The sequence below is a fragment of the Schistocerca piceifrons genome, chromosome X, assembly GCF_021461385.2.
Source record: "Schistocerca piceifrons isolate TAMUIC-IGC-003096 chromosome X, iqSchPice1.1, whole genome shotgun sequence".
NCBI lineage: Eukaryota > Metazoa > Arthropoda > Insecta > Orthoptera > Acrididae > Schistocerca > Schistocerca piceifrons.
The window spans coordinates 101,652,466-101,677,318 of record NC_060149.1 but is presented as its reverse complement, the minus strand read 5'-3'; the positions used below and the strand labels follow the sequence as shown (position 1 = coordinate 101,677,318).

Here is a 24,853-nt window from a genome sequence, read left to right as displayed (position 1 = left end):
TGTGTTACTTACAACAGTAGCATTGTTATCACTGTAAAGATTATAGAAAAGATATGACCTAAAAGATTGGCATTTGAAAAAAGAAAACTAAATGTTTGTCAAACCTTTTATTTAATTGCCATAATTCTAGTACATTGTAATGAAAGTGAAATAATTGATCTATGTTCCAAGTTTCATTGATATAGATTTATAAGTTTCAGAGAGAATTATACCTAAAGCTAAAACTTTCATACTTTCAGGAAAATGCATTTGAAGTTTTTGATGCAACCTATTCAACCTGCATTCGAAGCTGAAACTCACCAGCCCTGTAGTTGTCATAATTGCGGGTTCCTGTATCCCCACCTTGTGGTTGGAGACCCTCTTTTCAGTTCTGGCCTCTCTTGCCATTTGTAGGGCATATTTCTCAGCCTCTCGCATGCTCAGCTGGTCAGTTGACAGAAGCACATTCTCCATGTTCATCCTAGGTTCTCTGCTCATTGCACTGAAAACTTTCAGCCTGCTGTCTGACCCATAATTGAAACACAATACTGCGTTCGCAACACAAGTTTTTAGGATTTTGATGCCTGAAAATATTGTTTTAGGAAGGCATTTCCGCACACAGTTACTGAAACTTTCATTGGGAATTACCTACAAATAGGTTTTTAACATATGTTGTTGACATTGTTAAGGGATGGTTAGGTCTATACTCATCACCAGTTACACTAGCTCTCTGATACTTACACCATGTCGAGTCAGGACCCTTTGGACAGGGAGAATGACAGGGGTCCACTATTACCGTCAAACTTATTCCTACTGTTAAAATTGCTTATCCTGCCATTATTTACAATTTGCATGGATAGAATATAACTATCAACACAACAAAATTACTTCCTAAAATTAAGTATTGTTTCAAATGACTATGAGTAAAATCAAAACAGAACACTTAAACTAATGTTAAACTGTTACAAACACTCCATTCACTCACCACCAAGCTGACAAACTTGCAAAGTAATGGTCAAAGAATAAATAGAATCAAGACAAAAAGTCTCTTGCAGCTAAATAAACGGCTCATTTGACAGCAGACAGGAGGGAGTGTGCGTCATTGTATAGAAAATGCTTTTTTTCCCCACAATTAAAATGCGCCAAACATACAAGTATAGCTATCACACCCAGCAGACAAGAATTAATGGGTGAAATTGTAGATGACGTTTTTCAGAAAATCATTAAGTTGTTCTCTGCAAATGAGCTCTCGTTAAACTTTGACAAAACACAGTATATACAGTCCCACACAGTAAAGGGAATGACACCATTAATAAATATGGACTTCGATCAGAAATTGGTAGCTAAGGTAGAATATTCAAATTTTCTAGGTGTATGCATTGATGAGGGGTTGAACTGGAAAAAACACACTGAAGATCTGTTGAAATGTTTGAGTTCAGCTACTTATGCTATTAGGGTCATTGCAAATTTTGGCGATACGCATCTCAGTAAATTAGCTTACCATGCCTATTTTCATTCTCTGCTTTCGTATGGCATCATATTCTGGGGTAACTCATCATTGAGTAAAAGAGTGTTCATTGCACAAAAGTGTGTAATCAGAATATTTGCTGGAGCTCATCCAAGATCATCCTGCAGACACTTATTTAAAGAGGTAGAGATTTTGTGTAATGTAATATCTTGTATAGACACCTTTTATTAACCTGACACGTTCCACATCATTACGAAGTGTTGTATTCATGATCTATGGAACAAGTACTAATCTAATCTAATACATGAATTGTACATATTATGATTCAGGAAGGACCGGCATGTAACTTAACAAAATAAAAAGAAATGATTATTTCAACAGATTTTTGATTCCTGGTCCTCTTAATTTTTGGATGATTTTACCAGCTGCCTGATTCTGCTGTGACAGTCCTAGTGTCATTCAAAGAAAGTATACGGTCAGTAGCCCGTAAATATCCAGATCATGCTGGATTAGTTGGAGATGACTTTAACCTGTCGAGTATAGATAGTCTTGTAAAGTACTTCTTAACACAGATACCCAAAAACTGTCTTCAGCATCTTGTTCGGCAGTCCATATGCAATGGGAATGTCGTAGGCCTTGTACGTACAAGCAGGCCAGGTTTGTAGACAATGACAGTATAGATCCAGGGATTAGTGATTATGATATCAGATATCATCACAGCGACTACTATAATGAAAGTTAACAAATTGATCAAGAAAACTAGGAAGAACAAATATAGTTGTTAGCATCTAACATACAGTAAATTGACATATAGTTTTAGTAAGATTGACGTAGAAGAATTATGGGGAAAGTTTAAATCGTGGTCTGGAGAAGTACATGCCTAGTAAGTGGATTAAGGTCGGAAAATAGCAACCATGGTTAAACAACAAAATTGGGAAAATTCTGAGGAAACAGAGGCTGTTGCACTGTCGGTTCATAAGAGAACATGCAAATGGCGGCAGGCAAACATCAGTAGAGATTTGTGCGTGTGTAAAAAAGATGCGCAAAGCATACACCAGTTACCAGTCATATTACAGCAAAAGATCTGGCCAAGAACCCGAGGAAATTCAGGTCCTATGTGAAATTGCTAATACAGTCACTCGTGGACCCATCCAGTGTGACAGCAGAATGAAAGCTGAAATTTTAAATTTTGCAGTTAAGATGATGATCATGCAGGAGAATCACAGTAGTATTCCATCATTTGTCCATCGAACTGACTCCCATAAGGATGTCATAGTAACAAACATCCTTGGTGTAGAGGAACAACTGGAAGAGTTGAAAACAAATAAGTTGCCAGGTCTAGATGGAATCCCAATTCAGTTTTTTAAAGAGTACTATATGGCATTGGCCCCCTTACTTAGCTTGCATTTATCATGAATCTCTTGCGCAGTGCAAAATCCCAATCAAGTGGAAAAAAAAGTGCAGGTGACTCCTGTGTATAAGAGTGAAGGAATGGATCTGCAAAATTACAGTCTAATATCCTTAACATCAGTTTGCTGCTGAGTTCTGGAACATATTCTCAGTCCGAATATAATAAATTTTCTTGAGACCGAGAAGCTTGCATCTACAAATCACCACAGTTATAGAAAGCATCTCTCATGTGAAACTCGGTGTGCTGTTTTCTCACATGATACACTGCAAACTATAGATGAAATACAATAGGCAGATTCCATATTTCTAGATTTCTGAAAAGCATTTGATACAGTGACCCACTGCAGACTGTTAACAAAGGTACAAGCACATAAGAATAGATTCCCAGATATGTTAGTGGCTTGAAGACTTCTTAAGTAATAGATCTCATTACATTGTCTTCCATGGCAAGTGTTCATCAGAGACAGGGGTACATCAGGAGTGCCCCAGGGAAGTGTGATAGGCACTATTATTTTCCGTGTACATAAATTACTTGGCAACCAGGGTCAGCAGCAATCTGTGGTGTTTGATGATTATGCTGTTGTGTATGGGAAGGTGTCGTCATTGAGTGACTAGAAGGATAAGAGATCACTCCGACAAAATTTCTAGTTGGTGTGATGAATGGAAGGTAGCTGTACATGTAGAAAAATATAAGCTAATGCACATGAGTAGGAAAAACAAACCTGTAATGTTCAGATACAGCATTAGTTGTGTCCTGCTTGACACAGTGTTATCATTTAAATATCTGGTCATAATACTGTAAAGCAATATGAAATGGAACTAGCGTGTGAAGATTGTGGTAGGGAAGGCAAATGATTGACCTGGTTTAATTGGGAGAATTTTGGGGAAGTGTAGTTCATCTGTAAAAGAGACTGCATATACACTCCTGGAAATTGAAATAAGAACACCGTGAATTCATTGTCCCAGGAAGGGGAAGCTTTATTGACACATTCCTGGGGTCAGATACATCACATGATCACACTGACAGAACCACAGGCACATAGACACAGGCAACAGAGCATGCACAATGTCGGCACTAGTACAGTGTATATCCACCTTTCGCAGCAATGCAGGCTACTATTCTCCCATGGAGACGATCGTAGAGATGCTGGATGTAGTCCTGTGGAACGGCTTGCCATGCCATTTCCACCTGGCGCCTCAGTTGGACCAGCGTTCGTGCTGGACGTGCAGACCGCGTGAGACGACGCTTCATCCAGTCCCAAACATGCTCAATGGGGGACAGATCCGGAGATCTTGCTGGCCAGGGTAGTTGACTTACACCTTCTAGAGCACGTTGGGTGGCACGGGATACATGCGGACGTGCATTGTCCTGTTGGAACAGCAAGTTCCCTTTCCGGTCTAGGAATGGTAGAACGATGGGTTCGATGACGGTTTGGATGTACCGTGCACTATTCAGTGTCCCCTCGACGATCACCAGTGGTGTACGGCCAGTGTAGGAGATCGCTCCCCACACCATGATGCCGGGTGTTGGCCCTGTGTGCCTCGGTCGTATGCAGTCCTGATTGTGGCGCTCACCTGCACGGCGCCAAACACGCATACGACCATCATTGGCACCAAGGCAGAAGCGACTCTCATCGCTGAAGACGACACGTCTCCATTCGTCCCTCCATTCACGCCTGTCACGACACCACTGGAGGCGGGCTGCACGATGTTGGGGCGTGAGCGGAAGACGGCCTAACGGTGTGCGGGACCGTAGCTCAGCTTCATGGAGACGGTTGCGAATGGTCCTCGCCGATACCCCAGGAGCAACAGTGTCCCTAATTTGCTGGGAAGTGGCGGTGCGGTCCCCTACGGCACTGCGTATGATCCTACGGTCTTGGCGTGCATCCGTGCGTCGCTGCGGTCCGGTCCCAGGTCGACGGGCACGTGCACCTTCCGCCGACCACTGGCGACAACATCGATGTACTGTGGAGACCTCACGCCCCACGTGTTGAGCAATTCGGCGGTACGTCCACCCGGCCTCCCGCATGCCCACTATACGCCCTCGCTCAAAGTCCGTCAACTGCACATACGGTTCACGTCCACGCTGTCGCGGCATGCTACCAGTGTTAAAGACTGCGATGGAGCTCCGTATGCCACGGCAAACTGGCTGACACTGACGGCAGTGGTGCACAAATGCTGCGCAGCTAGCGCCATTCGACGGCCAACACCGCGGTTCCTGGTGTGTCCGCTGTGCCGTGCGTGTGATCATTGCTTGTACAGCCCTCTCGCAGTGTCCGGAGCAAGTATGGTGGGTCTGACACACCGGTGTCAATGTGTTCTTTTTTCCATTTCCAGGAGTGTAGAATACTAGTGCAATCTATTTCTGAGTTCTTCTTGAGTGTTAAGGATCCCCACCAAGTCAGATTGAAGGAAGACATAAAAACAAATCAGAAGTGGGCTGCTTTAATTCACTGTGCTTCCAGAAATTATGAATGATTGGAAAATATATTTTTTTTTACCCTTGTTTACCAAAACTCTTCCGGAAGTATGTTGATCTAGCGCACAGGGATCTTTATTCCGTTTGGTAAATCTACCTGTGGTAACTCAATTGTAGAATAGTACAAGAAAATCCTCAACAGTAAAAACACCAGCATTGATTTGTAGCATGTTGAATGACTTGAATTTATTTGCGACAGGGGATGTTATTGTTCGGAGCACAGTTTGTAAATGGCATTAATGGCAGTTGTTTGTTTAACAGGAATTCAGGTGTTCCCATGTGCAAATAGGTTTCACTGTATGAAGTGCAAGTTGAAACTGCCTATTGTATGATATGTATGCAGCTTTATCAATTATGTCGTTCTCTCTGTGTCATTTTTTCTTTCATTTTTGTCTAAGGCAATGTATGCAAATATGTTTTGTGGTTGCAGAATCTCATTGACATCACTGATTATGCAGATGTATATTGAACTCAAATCCTTAGGGGCAAAATCTTCACCTTGTTTCTGTAAACAGACTGAATACAGGTCTTCCTTTTGAGCAGAAGATAACCAATCTTTTCTGTGTTTATACTCATCTTAATCATGAGTAATCTAATAGTTTAGAAACGACTTACTTTGTTTGGTCATGACTGATGTAGAATATGGAACTTTCAATTTCTTTTGTTCATCCAGTAATACTTCTTGAGGAAATATAATGTCCAAAAAGATTAGAAGCTATTGCCATTATTGTCAGTTGTATGCTGGTACTGCTTCATGTCCAATGTGTTTCAAACTAAGAGATGACATTTCACAAAAACATTTGATACATCTCAATTGAAAAATGGCTAGTGTTATCAGTCCCCCTCTGTTAACTGAGCGTTTAGCATGACTGGCTCACAGGATCAGTTACAGAAAATACTGCCATATGTGGCTCATAAGAAGTACTTGCTCTCAGTCCCTTACTCTGTGTAATTGTCACAAACAACATTGAACAGTTATTCATACATAACGAGCTCCTCAGCTTTAGAATTGAATACTGTATGAGATATGTGGATGATAAGCACACGTTGTGAGCTGGTGTAACTCATCAATTTAATGCATGGTTATTTATAACACTTCAGATTGTGGGCCTAGGATCTGAATCATAGTTATACTGTTAAGTTCAGCATGTATTAATAGAAAACCTTTTTTAATGCTTGTAGCTTATTTCCACTTCATGTGAGTTGTAGAATTAGTGACTTTATTGCTCTCATCTGTCTACAGATATCATTTGAATCAACAAATGTTAAGTGCAGTTCTATCTTTATTGGCTGATGTAATACTTGCAGTTCTGTTAGTATTCTGTTTGTCGTAGCTTTCCTGGAAGGAAAGACTTAATGTACGGGAACATACTTCTGATTTTCAGCAACAAACCATGAGTGTACTTTTAGTATTGCTTTGATACAGATAAAAGTGTGAGGCTGCTGCACCACTTTTAAATATTATTTTTCAGACGAGTTTTGTGTTCGTATTCTTAAAGCTGTAGTATAATTTTTGCTAGGTGTTTGATGCAACAATTTTTTTCAGATCTACTTTACACGAGGTCCATTCACGAGCAGACACTATTTTGCAAACTCAATCAAAGCAGTCAACTGGACAAGTTGCATCTGTCAGCTATGAGGCTGTTGGCTTAGGGAATGAAGTGCGTGATGCACTTAATTCACTCAAGCGTGAAATGGCACAGAAAGTTGTGCCATCTTGTCCAAGTGTATCATGTGTTTCATTGACCATGGTGCTGGTCATTGTTGCTGGGCAGATGCTTGTCCTACTCCTGTATGTTTACTACAGGTAAGCAGTGTAAATACTTTCATACATTTGATCATATAGGTAGTCATAATTTGTTGTGTATAAGTATTAACTCAACTTTTTTTAAGATGTTTGGTAATGCTTCTTAATTTAGCGGGATGAGTTAACTGCAAAAAGTCATATTTTCTTGCCTATTCTTTTGGGGCAAAGTGCATGTATTGATTTCTACTAATCATTTGTGCTCCCATTAGATGAATTGGAGTAGTACTTTTCATTATCAATGAAACTGGGAATTTGAATTACACAAGTCACAAGTCCTACTATGTATTCCTTACATCATTATCTGCTGTCATCACTTAAATATTAATCTGTCCACAAACAGTTAATTAAAGCTAACAAAATAATGGTAATTTTTACCCTATAATCAAAATGTTAAATTTGTTACTGCTACATCCACAGACACCTAATAACAGTTTAATCAGTAATCACTTATTCCTTAATCTATTCTCAGAAATTGACTTTCATTACAGATATATCAAACCTGTGTTGATAGACATTTTTTTATTAACAGTGAGTACACAGTTTCCTGCACACAAAAGTATTGTTTACTATTCATATTATTGAAAGTAATTATTTTATTTGTTTAAATAGCGTATGTATTGAAAATAGAAATTAAATTCTTAACATCTGCTACAACACTGTTAAACCTCTATGTTACACATAATATTAAACTTCCTGCAGTTCATTTTTGTGGTGGTCTGGTGGGTAAAGTGCTAGACCCCGGCCATGGAGTTCCTGGGTTCAGTCCCAGGTCAGAGCAGCAGGGAATTTTCCTCATTCCATTCCCTGTAGGATGGTCCCAAATCCTCTCAACTTGGAATCAGACTGCCACGGATACTATATTTAGCACAGTATAAGATGACCCCTATTTTTTTAAGAAGCTGTTGGAGAAAAATTTATTTTTAAAGCCCCTATTACACGATGTGCGTAAACCGTACACCTATGCATCAGCGCCCCGAGCATGCATATCTGTAACTACAGGCTGGTTCACATAGACCTATTACACCATCCATGTGGCATATACCCAGTGCATATGTGCAATAGACTGTTATAACACGCGAAATGCAGATAGAACCATCTGATCTCTTGTAAAGTCGTTCATCCTAACAGTTCATTCTAACATATTGGAATGTTATTCGTTCAAATTATTTATGTCAGCTCAAGGTTTCTATTTAATAAGAAATTTTTTTATTGTCATGTATAAAGTAATTGTTATTCTATTATGTAGGTTACTACTTGCCTGAATTACAAACTCAACAGTTAGTTTTATATTATGACGCTTGGTTACACAGGTACATGTATATTTAAATTTAAATTTTGCACATGGGGGGACCCACTTGTCTTTGGAGCTATTGCCCTGGCACTGACAGTAAATCTTTGGATTAGGGCAGAATGACGACGAAAATGGAAAGCCAGACATTGTTGAGTTGGACACTGGCTGGAAAGAAGGAACAAAGGCAGGGCATTATGTTGCTTATGAAAGAACTGAGGCCTGAAGATCTGCAAGAGTTTCGGAACTTCGTGAGGGTGGACATATCCTGTTTAGAGAAGCTGCTATCTATATTAGAAGATGGAATTAGCATGTGTGACAGTCATGAGGGACACTATCTCACCATCTCGAAAATAAGAATTAAATCACTGATAAAATACCAGTACATGCCCTGTTATGTTGCAGGCTGGTTGTAACATTACGTTTCCTGGCAACTGGGGAATCTTTTAAGAGCCTGGTTTTTAGCCACAGAACAGCACAGCCCACCATTTCAAAAGTTGTTGTGCGTGTATGCACTGCAATTTGCAACACTTTAAAGGACTAATACTTAAAGGTGTACTTGCGTTGTTTCTCCAAGTTTGGAAAATGGAATGCTATGTGCTACTCAGTCTTTTGCAGTCATCGTCTGTCGCACAAGGCGAAACTGCGCGGACTCTCATCACTGCCAGTTTGTCTTTTCTGACATGCTGAAATAAAGCAAGAGATGCAGTCAAATCAAACATTAACTTTCGTAAGCTGAGGCATTAAGATACAAATCAAAAGTCGCCATGTAATGTTATACACATATTACTCAGAAAGAAACGATTGATGACATACCATATAATGATACAGCGGGTCATATAGACACCTTTCGTCACTGTATGCCTGAATTAACACAGTTAACGCCTCTCTGCTCCATTCTATTTCTGTAATATGAAATAATGAAAAGAAAAAATGCTTTCACAAACACCTAGTATAAAAGAAAGTCAGTTGGCAGAAAAACTTTTTTTTTTTTTTTCTACATTTACAAAAACCTATGTACTGAGAAAAACGTGGAAAATCCCCAATGCGAAAACTGAAATTAGCTACTAGCCACTGAACAATAAGCAAATAACAAGCAGAAAGCACTGAGGTACCCCCTTCTGCGCATGCGCAAGTTATTGGTACCTGGTGTGCATGCGGGGATTGATGGGAGTAAAGAACTGCTGTCTATTCTGTCGCGCGGATAATGTGTCTGCTAATTTTTGTAGTTTCGCTCGTTCTACTGCTAGATGGCTATCGCACTAGACCAGTACCGTTCACGGCTGATCATCGTGTAATATCCACTTCATATATACTGACTGATCAAAGTTACAAACTTTTGTTGATGTAAGGTATCTGCCTAAAAAGTTAACACTACACCTATTCTCAACTTACACCATTTATTGATTGCCTGCGTTGATAATACAACAAGAAATAGTGTAAACAATAAGAAATTGTCTACATTAATTTTTATCTTCACTGCCTTCTTTGTTTAGCCTGTCATCTGTGTTACCACTATTTTTAATCATCACCATCATCCTAACAGGACAGCTGTGAAACTAATATATTAGTTGCCACAAATATTTTTCTTTTTCATCTGAAAAGTTGAGACTTCACCCTCCATCGGCAACATTGCTGCATGAAACATGTAAGTATGCTACTGGCCCCAGTGTAGACTTTCAGCATCTCCAGCAGAAACATGTAATGTTGAGTATTTGCCCAATTTTATAGTAAGTTTGATTCAGAGTACAAATGGATTGAGGAAAACTGCAGTTAAAACATCGTAGTTGTTTGTAAAAGGCCAGAGTATGCAGTATATAGTCTCATGGTTGGCAGCAAGACTTAATTTGCTGCCAGCTCACCACTCCCCACCCCACGCACAATATAGTTCTCAGCCAAGCTGTTGTCATAGGTCCCCACTAAGCCTTCTTTAATGCTGTGCTGGAGCAACTGTGAAACATGGACTGCAATATCTTCTAAAGTGGAGGTCATATGTAACAACAGCGACTAATACAGAAATAAATGATCACACTGACCAATCGGTCCAATTCTCGAACTTTAGCTTGTCCCATGATCTAGTGACGTCTGCTGGTACTATCTCCACAGCCGTCCTTCTGCTGTAATTTATTTTTGCAACAAAAATTGCAGTCAGTTTAATGTGATTTGTTTCATTCGTTAGACATTTAATTCTGGATCTATTTTCTTTCTCGTTTCATCTGAATGTCACCATCAGATTTTAAAGCTGATTAAGAGATGGTAAAGTCTTTCTCCGGTATTCTAATATGTGAACAGTGACAAAATTTCTCAGATGCAACCCACTTCACAAATCTTTAGTTTCTCATAACCAAATAAAATGATGTCTTGGGTTCAAAATCAATTAATGGTTTTTGAAGGACAAGATTTTAACCTTCGAATGTTACCTTTACTTAAAAAGCAGCATAAACTCTATGTATGCAGTATCCATACATGTATGAGAACTTTTATTGCAAACCTGTTCAAAGACAACAGATGTCTGTAAGTTGATCAAATATGATGCTGCTCCCTCTTGTGTTTCACAAAATTGTCAGTCTTCTTTAGCAGAGCATTAGGATGTTGTAGCAGCTAGTTCATAGTTTCTCGCGTATCCATTGCGTTAGTGCCGCAAGTCAAATACCACATGATTGTTCAAGAAAGATTGATACTGTATTGAGCGCTTTAGTGCATTGGGAAATCTCCTGCCTATTCTAACGAAAGTTACTGTCTGCTAATCCCTACCCTTCAGAATTCTAAAAGGTAAATTTATACGGAACCTCAATAGCCAAAGCTTCTTTTGTAGATGTAAGACAACCCCTATATTAATTTAATCAGTGAATACAAGATGACCCCTTATTTTTAGACTTTGGGAAAAAACTTCATAATTTGGTAAGCACAGTATATGCATGGAGGGTGGGACTATGGACTTTACCTCCTTCATGCACTTATGTTGCACTGGAATATAAGAAGTATTTTAAACACAGAGTTCGCTGTCACAATATGTGTCTATGTTTGTATAACAAGGCCTTCTTATTTCGGCTGGCTCACGCTCGTGCTACAGCAGTGAGCCACCAGCCGGCTCATGGTGACAAATTGTGGGGAAAGGGGGTGGGGGTAGGTGTGAGGAATCAGAACATAATAGTTTCTCCATAGTAGATTACGATGTGTTACATACATAAAGGTATCTCTTCACAGTGGCTCATTTACGCATTTTGTGACAAACAGTATTTTCTAAGACTATTACATTAATGAAAACGCCAGTGAAATGAAATTTACATCTATCTATGAAACAAATAACGTATGGCAGCTAAGTACCAGACTTTTCAAAATCCTGGTAACAAATCTCAGATATGTGGAGGAGATCAATGAGTATATTTTGATAGTGTTCAAAATTCGGCTGTGCTCCCATACTTAAAGATAACAACTTGGAGAAATGAGCTGTGTTCCCATTTCCCAGCTGTCTCTACCACAGTGTGTTTTATCTTAAAGCCCTCGATGCAGTCACACATCTCTGGAATTAACATGTTTTTACCGCACAGTACTGTATTTATATGGTGCGTAATATCACAGAGGAATGCTAAATCTGCTATCTGCCATTAATTTTTCAGTTCTGCAACAGGCTTAAGACTGGTTTCCAACAATATATGTATTTCATTGTGAAGTTCAAAAATTTCTCAAGGACTTTACCTTGACTCAACCACCATATTTTGCTGTCACATATGATTCCTCATAACTGCTTTCCAAATTTTCCAAAAAGGCTTTGAACTAGTGATGTCTGAGAGCACGATGGCAGATGAAATTAGTTGTAAGAGTCACCTCATTCAGCACTTCCTTCACATTCAAGTTCCTTAGAACATAAGTTCTTGTGGTGGAGAATGCAGTGAGAATACAGTGTGTTGAAAAAATCTCATGTGGAGCAGACAATGATTTTCGCATTTCTCATAAAAGTGCCATAAAACTGAGATTTTGACCAGCCATAGCCACTGCACTACCTGTAGCCAAAGAAGTGACACACCTCATTGCAGAACCATACTGTCAACACTTTCGTGCACATACACAAAATCTGTGTTCCTGTTGCAGTGTCGTTCAATGGAACCAAGTCCTCCTATGAACATCAGACCTACTATCTAATGTAAATCACCATCTGAGCAATGTCGGAAACATCTGTACACTCACAAGTGCCAAAAAAAATGCAGTAACATGTTTTGCAAGAACCATTAGCTCATCTAAAATGTTATTAGCTTTTTTATTGTGTGCTGAACTGTAGAATGAGGCAGACTGCTTGAAACACTTATTCTCTCAGGAGCTATATACTCAGCTGCAGATATTAAACATGGCTTCATAAACTCTCCTTCAATGAAACAGCATAATGCTTTGGCAGTCTGAAAAACAATATAGTAACTAGTAAGAAATTGTGGATGCATTTGCTGAGTTTTCCTCCTGAAATCAAAAAACTTACTTTCATATTGAAAATGTTCTGGGGAAAATTATTCAGGCATTTATTTCTCTGCTCCCATATGATGAATACCTTTTCAGTCAAATCACTTTAACAGTTCCTTTTATTTTTGCACCCCCAATTCTCACTCTTTGCCTTCAAAGTGTCCATAATCTTTTGCATGAAAGATATTTTACAAACTGAATTTTTGTTGTTGTTTTCAGAACTTTGAAATAGGCCTACACTAAGCATACCAAGACACTACACGTACCATAAACACACAGGCATTGTGCACTGACATATTGTAAAATGATGTTGGTGCATATGACCTTTGCTTTAAAATTCTTAACCTGGCCACCATTGTACTTTGTATCAGTTTTAAAAGAGCTGCAACATATGTGTATACACTTGTGTCTAAGGCTCTGCTGTGTAAGAATGACCACAGTTATGTTCAGCGTATTGTTTGCACACCCCCACAGCTACGTAATGACATCTGCCAACCCCATTTTACAACAGGCGCTCACTTCCAAGTAGGCAAATGACTGAGTGTCAGGGCTCTTGCTCACCTACCTGTCTTATACACAGGTATGATACATTCAATTTAAGGTTCAGAAGTACTGCTTAAGTTTCCCCATGTGAAAAATACCCTTTGGAACATTGTTTTCAGGAGTTTTGATACTGTGGCTCTTCCCAATGGACATGCTAAGTGAGAAGGGTGGGGCCAGTGAGAAGTGAACGAAGTGAAGAACATTCTTTTGGCAGGTGCATACTGTTCAGTGAATAGTTTAAGAAAAACTTAATATGCAGTGGGGTACATTCTGTAGGCCTACACTTATTGTGATGGGCAGTGGCAACACACTAAACTCCTGTTGAGGAGGAGGAGGATGAGGGTTCAAATTCCCATTTGGCCATCCAGCTTTAGGTTTTCCAAGGTTTCCCTAAATTTTGTAAGGTGATGCCAAACTGGTTCCTTTCGAAGGAAACACACTATAAAGTCTTACTGTAATTTTGAATGTGATTTGTAAAGGGAAACTGACAGTAATTATTGACACCTGTATTGTTGTGTTTTAAGTACACAAACAATTGAAAAAAGTGTCTTCTTTCTTCAAGTATACATGTTGTTTCAGGAGGCAGTGGAATTATGCTGCGTAATATCCCTGCCATAAACCATTCAAATACCTTGTCAAAGTGGTGGCTAAATGTCTCTTATGGAGAGTTCAAAGAGTCAGACATACAGCTTTATGTTTACTGACAATATCACACACACAGCAGTATCGAAATGCTGGTAACTGAAATGAATGTGATGGTATCTTGGTGTACAAATTGGCATACTTGCGACAGCTTACATACTTAATGTTCCAAAGCACCATGTGTAAAAACAGGATTGCCTGGTGGTTATACCACAGGTTCGTTGTGATACAAAGGAAGGGGTCAAGTGTTCTGGGTAGCCCTTCGACGAGGGATCATTCATATAACCAACAGAATGATCATTGTAGTTTCAGTATCCTACATATTTGGTCAAAGTATGAATATTACACACTTCCTCCTCCTTAGGCAAATGGAGCAAAGCGGATGGTTCTTTTTGCATTTGGTATGGTCTATGGTGGACTTGGTGGGACTTACAGAGGCACCATTAGTTCATTGAAAGTTCCTTGGAAAACCCCACACATTACTTTTTTACTATATTTTCACCATCACCAGCAGGTCAAAACCCAGCCTGGATTCTGAGATGGCTATGCATAGCAAATGGCTGTAAGTTTTATTATGTGTTCCAAAGACCCCAATCTCGAACTATCTTGTAAGATTTCTTTATCCCTTTTCGGGATACAGAGGTTCAAAATTACCCCACTTGTATTTGTAAAATACGCACATAAAACCCAGTGTGAGGCAGAAATGTAGTTTATAAAGTGACATAGCACAGAGAAATGTGCTGTTAAGTGTAACTGTTATCATAAGAGGAGTTCTGGGCCCCCCATGTTGTAGTACTGAAGCACATGCAATATTGCTTTGAACATAAAATCTGGTTTGAGCTGCGAAATTAATTTTGTATTATTTCAGTTTCACTTCCGTAAACTATATAAATTTTACTGACAAATACATTTCTTTGTGTATGAGTTACATGCCGAAGAAATGCGAGTGTGTTCCTGTTTATTTAAAATACTCTGAGTGAACAGTGGGGTACCAGCTACCACATTCTACCTTCCTCAGCACTTTCAAAAATTCTCCCAATAATTGTGGCATGCCAACATATTGACACTTTTTTATGCAGAGAGAGAAGACACAGTGGCAGTGGAAAAGAGATGAAAAAGCAGCAAGTACTGGAAGATGGTAGACAGTGGTTGTGTTATAGAAAGAATGAAGAAGACAGTGGCAATGTGAGAGAAAGAGAGGAACACAGTGGTAGAGATTAAGAGAGGGACACACTGGCATTGGAGCTTATTGGACAGTGACAGAACAGCGCACGGAAAATAGTGAAGAAGACAGTGCCAGAGGGAGGAATAAAGAGAAACAGAAAGTGGAAGTGGGTGACGTGACAACCCATGAAACATATTTTTCTCTATAGTTAGCTTTACAGTTCTTCTACAACATGGCTAACAAGGAATACCCTCTCAACTCCGTGGTGTAGTCGTCGTCATCATTGATTTTTCTCTCAGCTGCATTCCATGTTACTCCTCTCCTACTGAAATCTTCATTAACCTCATCTGTCCATCCCTTCCTGGGCCACCCAGTCAGTCTTCCTCCTGGTACTTCCATCACCAAATACTGCCATGGAGTTAGGCAGGTGCATGTGCTTCACATGACCTAACCACTTCAATCTTGCAGCACTTATTCTTTCCTCCATGATTAAGGTTACCTATAGATATCTCCTTACATAAAAAAAGTTTTGCATCACCCCAGTTCCCAGAACTCCTGAAGATAGACGTTGACTATGGATATTTTACCACAGACACAGTCCCTTTGACTGTTCAGAAATGTCACTAAACCCACACACAGATATAAACAATTATGCATGAGCAGCACCTGTTAGACGGAGCAGGTCGGACAACCGACCAGTTCGTCATTCCACTAGGAACGAGGTACACGGCTCGTGTATGTTCAACCATACCTAGACGGTCAGTACCATGGTTCGATCATGTCTGTGTTGTTACTTTGTGCCAGGAAGGGTTCTCAACAAGGGAAGTGTCCTGGTGTCTCAGAGTGAACCAAAGCGATGTTGTTTGGACATGGAGGAGATACAGATCGACAGCAACTGTCGATGACATGTCTCGCTCAGGCTGCCGAAGGGCTACTACTGCAGTGAATGACTGCTACCTGTGGATTATGGCTCGGAGGAACCCTGACAACCGCCTCACCATGTTGAATAATGCTTTGCGTGCAGCCACAGGAGGTCATGTTGTGTGACAAACTGTGCGCAATAGGCTGCATGATGCACAACTTCGCTCCAAACTTCTATGGCGAGGTCCATCTTTGCAACACCACCACGCAGCGTGGTACAGATGGGTGCAACAACATGCCAAATGGACCGTTCAGGGTCGACATCACGTTCTCTTCACTGATGAGTGTTGCATATGCCTTCAACCAGACAAGTCGTCAGAGACTTGTTTGGAGGCAACCCGGTCAGGCTGAACATCTTAGATGCACTGTCCAGCGAGTGTAGCAAGGTGGGGGTTCCCTGCTGTTTCGGGATGGCATTATGTGGGGCCCACGTATGCTACTGGCGGTCATAGAAGGCGTCGTAAAGGCTGTAGATACGTGAATGCCATCCTCCGACCGATAGTGCAACCATATCGGCAGCATATTGGTGAGGCATTCGTCTTCATGGACGACAATTCAAGGCCCCATCGTGCACTTCTTGTGAATGACTTCCTTCAGGATAATGACATCACTCGACTAGTGGCCAGCATGTTTTCAGACATGAACCCTATCGAACATGCCTGGGAGAGATTGAAAATGGCTGTTCATGAACGACGTGACCCGACCACTCTGAGGGATATACACCGAATGGCTGTTGAGGAGTGGGACAATCTGGACCAGCAGTACCTTGATGAACTTGAGGATAGTATGCCATTACGAATACAGGCATGCATCAATGCAAGAGGATGTGTTACTAGGTATTAGAGGTACCGGTGTGTACAGCAACCTGGACCACCATCTCTGAAGGTCTCACTGTATGGCGCTACAACATAATCCAGTCTCTTTGAACCTCCATTTCTGTCTCTCCCCAAATGGTGATGTCATCAGCAAAACCATTGAGATCTAAAATTTCTACTTCCTTGATGTCTTTCTCGACTGTGTCCATCAGTGTAATGAACAGTAACAAGGAAAAGGAACTGCTTTGCTGAACAGCTCTTTGCCTTAAACTCCCACTTTCACAACCTTCATACAATATGTGAGTTTTTTTTTCATTAATGGCCTGTAATTGTTCTTACAATATCCGTCACTAGTTGCCTTCGCTACACTACTCTATTCAAATGCTTCTGCAATGAATACAGTTAACTTTTTACACTTGCCAGTTGTCAAAGTATACTGTGACACCAGAGTCCATAACATTAACTCCATGAGTGAGTAACACGATCATCACCTCCATTCTAAATTCTGCACAAGTATTTAATACACACATTCTACCATGACCCTTTCGCATGTGAACAATCCATTGTTTAAGTATAGCTTTCCCTTCCTTATATTTCTCAGTCGATCATTTTGAAGTCCCTCATGGTTCAGAAATCACAAGTACTGTGTTTGTGTAAACGAGGCCCTGTTTCTTCTGTAGTGGGACCTGTTTCAGGAAAGTGTTAGTAGGGTCTTGAGAGTCCATTCTGCGTCATCTACAGGCTTCTCTCTTTAGCACATAGCAATTTATAGACATACTCCTTTGTTTCCTTTTTATCATTGCAGAACATTGTTTATTTCACTAAATCGAAACCATTTTTAAGTACCTTATATTGATTTTTACGACAATTATCAGCTATTCTTTTGGATCATAGTATGAAGGCTTTCACGACCGGATGACATATCTTCTGGTAAACCTTCCGGGATGTAAGGTCGTGGTCCATGAAACTCTTCAGCTCCTAACGTTTCGTCCAGAGCTGCGCTGGACATCTTCAGAGGGGTGTTTCTCCTCCGGTGAGTCTTGCCGACTGACGGGTTGGACGTCTGAGAGCGACTTATGTATCGTAGAAAGTGGGCGTGACCAGAGTTACACGTGATATGCAGAGATAACCTTTGTCAGAGATAAAACTTAACTATCGATCGTAATCTCGTCACGGATAAAACTGTCTAGCATTTCTGTAGTGCTACTGTCCAAATATCACTAAGTTTCATGGTCTCTTCTTTCCGATTAAAATTATCCCTATGTTTATATATTTCAATTGCTTCTCTACAAAGCCGTGGGTAATAGTTCGTCGTCGTAGATAAAATCGGCTGTAGCAGAACACGCTTTTCAGCCAGGAAATCATCAAGTGAAGTTTTCCGAAACAAAAATTTTATCTACGACGACGAACTATTACCCACGGCTTTGTAGAGAAGCAATTGAAATATATAAACATAGGGATAATTTTAATCGGAAAGAAGAGACCATGAAACTTAGTGATATTTGGACAGTAGCACTACAGAATTGCTAGACAGTTTTATCCGTGATGAGATTACGATCGATAGTTAAGTTTTATCTCTGACAAAGGTTATCTCTGCATATCACGTGTAACTCTGGTCACGCCCACTTTCTACGATACATAAGTCGCTCTCAGACATTCGACCCGTCAGTCGGCAAGACTCACCGGAGGAGAAACACCCCTCTGAAGATGTCCAGCGCAGCTCTGGACGAAATGTTAGGAGCTGAAGAGTTTCATGGACCACGACCTTACATCCCGGAAGGTTTACCAGAAGATATATTCTTTTGGATATTTATTAGTGTTAGTTCCAGAATACGCTTGATAAGTCTCCATATGTGGGCTGTAGTAGTCAATCAAATTAACCTTGACAAACTTCAGAGTTAGTGTACGGCTTCACAGTATCATCCTACCAGTTAGAAAACTGTGATTAATGAAAATGAGTATGGTTCGCTAAATTGTGGCACGAGCCCATCAAATGCATCTCAGCGTTTCCGCTTTCAAATGTCTCCAACTACACTATGTGATAAAAAGTATCTGGACACCTGGCTGAAAATGACAAAGTTTATGGCGCCCTCCATTGGTAATGCTGGAATTCAGTATGGTGTTGGCCCACCCTTAGCATTGATGACAGCTTCCTATCTCGCTGGCATACGTTCAGTCAGGTGCTGGAAGGTTTCTTGGGGAATGTCAGCCCTTTCTTCATGGAGTGCTGCACTGAGGAGAGGTATTGATGTCGGTCAGTGAGGCCTGGCACGAAGTCTGTGTTCGAAAACACTCCAGAGGTGTTCTGTAGGATTCAGGTTAAGATTCTGCAGGCCAGTCCATTACAGGGATGTTATTGTTGTGTAACCACTCCGACGAAGCCCGTGCTTTATGAACTGGTGATCGATCGTGTTGAGAGATGCAGTCACCATCCCCGAATCGCTCTTAAACAGTGGGAAGCAAGAAGGTGCTTAAAACATCAATGTAGGCCTGTGCTGTGACAGTGTCATGCAAAAGAACGAGGGATGCAAGCCCCCTCCATGAAAAACATAACCACACCATAACATCACCGCCTCCGAATTTTACTGTAGGCACTACACATGCTGGCAGATGACTTTCACTAGGCATTTGCCATACCCACACCCTGCCAACGGATCGCCACATTGCGTACCATGATTCGTCACTCCACAGAACATTTTTCCACTGTTCAATCATCCAATGTTTACGCTCCTGACACCAAGTGAGGCGTCATTTGGCATTTACTGGCGTGATGTGTGGCTTATGAGCAGTCGCTCGACCATGAAATCAAAGTTTTTTCACCTCTCGCCTAACTGTCATAGTACTGGCAATGGATCCTGATGCAGTTAGGAGTTCCTGTGTGATGGTCTGGATAGATGCCTGGCTATTACACATTACGACCCTCTTCAACTGTCTGCAGACTGTCAGTCAACAGACGAGGTCGGCCTGTAGGCTTTTGTACTGTACGTGTCCCTTCACTCTTCCACTTCACGATCACACCGGAAACAGTGGACCTAGGGATGTTGAGGAGTGTGGAACTCTCGCGTACATACTTGCGTACAGATTGGGGGGTGGGGGGGTGGGGGTTGTGTGGGCAGAGATGGGGGGAGGAGGTGGTGAATAGACATTGGGAGGAAAGTGTAGTTTAGGACATATATTCAGTTCCCATATATTTTTAACAGTTGCAAAGCATTGCTGGGTTCGCTTGTGGTGCTGTAATTGCAAGTGCTGTTTGATTATTACTATCTTGTGAAGTAAAACTTCCCACGTTCCATCTTAATTATGACTTAAAGGCAGTGTCATTGTATATGTTCAATAATTCCTGTCTTTTATTTATTGAATGTGGTAGCCATTTGTTGATTGTCCATTCTGCTACCTGTAATTTGCGGCTTCTGCAGTTCTCATCTGCTGTTGGCATTTCATTACAACTTTTATCTTAATGTTTCCTGCTTTCTTTACTTTCCTAAGAAAGAATCATTTCGTGCAACAGTTAACTTTATTTTGGTGACAGATGAACTGATACTGTCGTGCGAATAAACGTTTTTCCTGTTTCCATGTGGTTGTGGTGTTCATCAGTAATATTTAGCAAACATGCATAAAGTGTCTTGGTAAACAGTTTCTCAGAAGAATCCATACATCTTACAAAAATTGATGTACATGTAAATATGTATGTATGTTCTACATCTCCTCCTAAACCACTTTACCGATTTCAGCCGAACTTAGTTCACCTATCATTTACTTTTTGGAAAGGATCGCTGTAGGGTTAAGAAACACCTATGTATCAAAAGGGAGGAGGTGATAGAGCAGTGTAGCCCACAACGTGCAAATATCCATAATTTAATCACCCAGTATTTGAGAATCAGAGCACTTAGTGACTTGCAACAAATTTTACACATAATTTCAAACCTTTGTGAAACTTTTTCTCACTGTCAGCCCCAACAAAATGATGAAAGGAAAAAAGGTTATTACATACTGCATTTCCACTGTGCATGCAGTAAAACTTCCGTGTAAAGCACAACGTTTTAATTTGTTATTACTTCTTTACTACTAAATGTATTCATGATACACATTGCAGACAGTATTCACAAATACCATTGAATGTACTAGAAAAGTTGAATCACTCTACAGCACACAGTTCAGGAGATAAGTCATAAATATTGAACAGCATGAAAATGAAAACTGAAGGGCGAACTTTCCTACAAGTACAGGTGAAATTTGATAGACATATGTGAAATGTACTTGTCATGTGCATACACAGGTGAAGCCTCAGGTAAAACACCCATTCTAAACCTTTGTAAAACCTCCTATTGGGGTAAATGTGATAACATGGAGAAAGAAGAGGGGAGGAGGAGATGGACAGACAGGGTGTGGGGAGGAGGACATGGGTGTAGGGGGGAGGTAAACAGAGAGAGGGTGAGGAGGAAATGGGGAGAGGAGAAAATACAGAGAAAGGAAAGAGGAGGAGATGGGCAGAGAGGAGCAGGGGGAGGAGGGGATGGACAAAGGAAGGAGGAGGAGGTCATAGAGGAGATAGACTAATAGAAGATTGGAATAAATACATTCGTGGGCAACACTAGGTACTCAGCTAGAATATTTTTATTTCCCACACTGCCATGTATTATCTGCCCCTTTCTCATGTCAGTTAAATTGCCGTACATCTTGTTTCTTGTGGTAACTAATTATTTCTGTTAAATGACGATGTCCATATGATCAGAGCTGTTACGACTTTATTGTTTAAATTGATGTATTTCCCTGCTTTGATTCTGTAAATTTATTTTCAGGGACAACAAAGAAGCACAGGCAAAGAAGTTCTTTTAACTTCTGTGATTTGTGCTCGACAGAAGGCTTCCAAAGAAGTGGAGAAACTGTAGTAATGGCAATGTTGTGTTCATGAAGTAACTGAGGATGGGACCTGTGATAATAAAGAGTAAAAGGCTGTTAAGTTTGAACACTAAATAGTATCTAGGGTATTACATTTGTTCCATTATTGACAGAAGCTTTTTTTTTAAATGATTGTAATTCATCCCATGACAGACAATAGACAGTTCTGTTTCCGCTGTGTTTTTTTATACCCATATTCATCTTAATTCCCATATCGTAAGAGACAAAATAAGATCAATATTTCAAACACCATTGGTAATAAAGAATTCTTTGTTCTCTGAACACTGTACCTGTTACTGAGACTGCTCAGAGCAATATGGAATGAGCCCTGTAAATGTGTGTAAAATTTACTTTAGGCCTTCTACATGACAAAATTAAACTTACATTATTGGCTGACTGTAGTCATCATAGATAATCGTGTATGTGCGCGCGCGCACTCTTCGAAGTTCACATTGTAAAGAGATGTTTTGAGCTGTAAAACATAAGTGTGTTACAGTACAGAATCCAAGGCCATGTTTCTCACTCAGAGGAAGCTTCTGAAAAGACACAATTATCACAGTTTTTAGTTTTAAGTATGTGGACATTCAAGAAAAGGTGCCAATTTTCAGGCAGTATACGCAGATTTGTGCATGGTCTTCACATTCAGGAAGACATACCTCTCTTAAGTTATGTGGTTGTGATGCTCTAGTGTTTCAAAGAAAACTTGTGCTCTTCTGACATAGTTGTTCTGGAAAAGAATTATAAATGAGTGTGAACTTTTAATTCAAGAACCAGTGTGTGTTTATGATTGACATGTAATAGCCCACTGAGAGAAGCTTTGGAATTGGAAAGAGGTAATCAGTGGGAGTAATCATAAGATTCTTTCATTGCTTTGGGCAGTCCTTAAGTTTTTGCAGACATTCCAACATAAATAAATGCATATATTTTTGCATTTTTCTGAGCTGTGGCAAATTTTGTAATGCTGTTGTAGTACTGAGTGATTATATTTTAACAGATGCATTTCATAGGGCCTGGTGTAAATAAATTTAAGTATTAAAAGGTGTAACAGAATTGTATGTTAGTGGATATTGTTCTCCAGTTTGAAAAAATTTTGTGTGTGTGTGTGTGTGTGTGTGTGTGTGTGTGTGTGTGTGTGTTCATAAAGTAATTTGTTGGTTTTTCTCATTATTTGGTGAGGAAGCACTGGAGCACAGTTGGTCTGTTTTTCACTTAATTAGGGCTAAACGAATTTAAGGTAACAGTGTGTTACCATTTGAACATTGTCTTGGTATTAGTGGTAGCAGCAACTGTATGGTCAGTAATTTATTTTTGAAACTTACTTTTGTCATTACTGTAAGTTTGTGTTCTGTGGTTCAAAAGTGACTTTTCCTCTGACCAAAATTGTTTGCTTCCTGTGCCATTACATGCATTTGAATTTGTTTCCATCCATTTTGCGTTTTCTGTTTGTTCTTAGTTTTTTCTGTTGTAGAATTTGTTTGTTGTGACAATTTTCTTTGCATTTTTCTTGTGGTTGTCTCTTCATGTTTCTGATATTTAGTTGTCTTGTATGTAAGTCCTATGATAATTTTCCAAAACTTTAATGTTTTCTGAGTTTAATTGATGATTGTGATTTGTGGCAGTTTGTTTTTGAACATTTTTTTCCACAGCAAGTTATGTGAAAATGTGAAAGCAGCAATACATGTAAAGAAATTTGTGTTTCAAATTTGTGACATACACAGCAATCTTAGTGAAGCTTTTGTCTTAAACAATTTCCAACCTGTTATCCTCTCCTACCCTGTTATGTTGTGCATGAATTTTTTCTGTTTGGCAATCTTTAAAATGCTGTCTCTGTTTCTTCTTATTTTCTTGTAAGGAGTTATATATAAACACTGTTAATTAGGTTATTGTACAGTGAGAGATAAAGTGCAATGCTTTGGGTGTTACTCTCGTATGGACCAGATTGTTCCTGCTAGAAAATTATTTCATACTAATTTTTTGTTAGTTATAATTTACTTGTCACATTGAAGACCATTTATTCATCCTGCAGCTAAAAATGAATAAAACATGAAATTTACACACATTAACATGCATGGCAATTCTAGAAACTTGTTGTGTATCTATAATGTAGCCCTTGTTCAGAGTTACTACTACAGTGTGAATTTGTTTTCAAAGGGTGTTAGAATAGTTGTCACAAAGTTATGGGGTAAATGATGACCTTTGGTGTGTAAGGATCTAAAATTTTTGTACTTATTCAGAATTACTATATTTTCTGAACACTATTTTAACCCAAAGAAAAATTAAGATGGTAGCATCTGGCATACCCATTCATACACTGCCACATAGTCAAAAATGTGTATTTATTATTGTTTGATGAAGACTGCTGTGTATTGCACAAAATTAGCAAATGTGGTTTGTAAATGAATGTGTTGTGGGTTATTACATCTTAATTTTTTTAGTAGTACCATGTCTAACAAAATTCATTTTGTGCTATTCATTTTATATCTCATTTATTGTGTCTCTTTTACTTATGGCAAAATACATCGCAGGTAGCTACTTTCCACAAAGAGAAATTTCCAGTAAATGCAGTTTTTCTATCAGACAGATGAAAGTAAAAATTAAGTGATGTTATGTAAACCGTGCTGTAGGCATTGGAACCTCACCATTTGTTCATTGAGTCTCAGGTAGACTGTTGTAAACAGAAGTGAACAGTCAAATAAAATTGGCGTGCAATATTTGTTAAAGGACTTTTTTTATTTATGCTCACCTTCTTCCATTCCAAGACTTGTGCATGTAGATACTTCCCAATTAATAAATTTCTGCTAAAGATAAAGCTGCCTTCAACCAGAAGATAAATTTGAACACCACAGTACTTGACTACGTATTGTCCTATTAAGGGTGGTATGCTCTTGCTTTGATGTGACCATTGAAGTGATTTACCCAGCTAGTTATAGAAAAATGTACCATTTAACAGGAATTCTTAACATTGGTGCAACTTGGTATCCTTCG

The 24,853-nt window shown here is 39.7% G+C and overlaps 1 protein-coding gene across 1 annotated transcript in view; it reads left to right on the top strand.

The window, feature by feature from the left end:
* Nucleotides 1-24,588, top strand: part of LOC124721841 (protein ERGIC-53) — a 99,790-nt gene extending 75,202 nt beyond the window's left edge. Inside the window, exons 10-11 of the mRNA XM_047246971.1 lie at nt 6,883-7,143; nt 21,769-24,588. Coding sequence (XP_047102927.1) covers nt 6,883-7,143; nt 21,769-21,805 — 298 coding nt within the window. The 3' untranslated portion in view covers nt 21,806-24,588. The remainder of the gene's footprint in view (nt 1-6,882; nt 7,144-21,768) is intronic.
* Nucleotides 24,589-24,853: the final 265 nt, after the last annotated feature.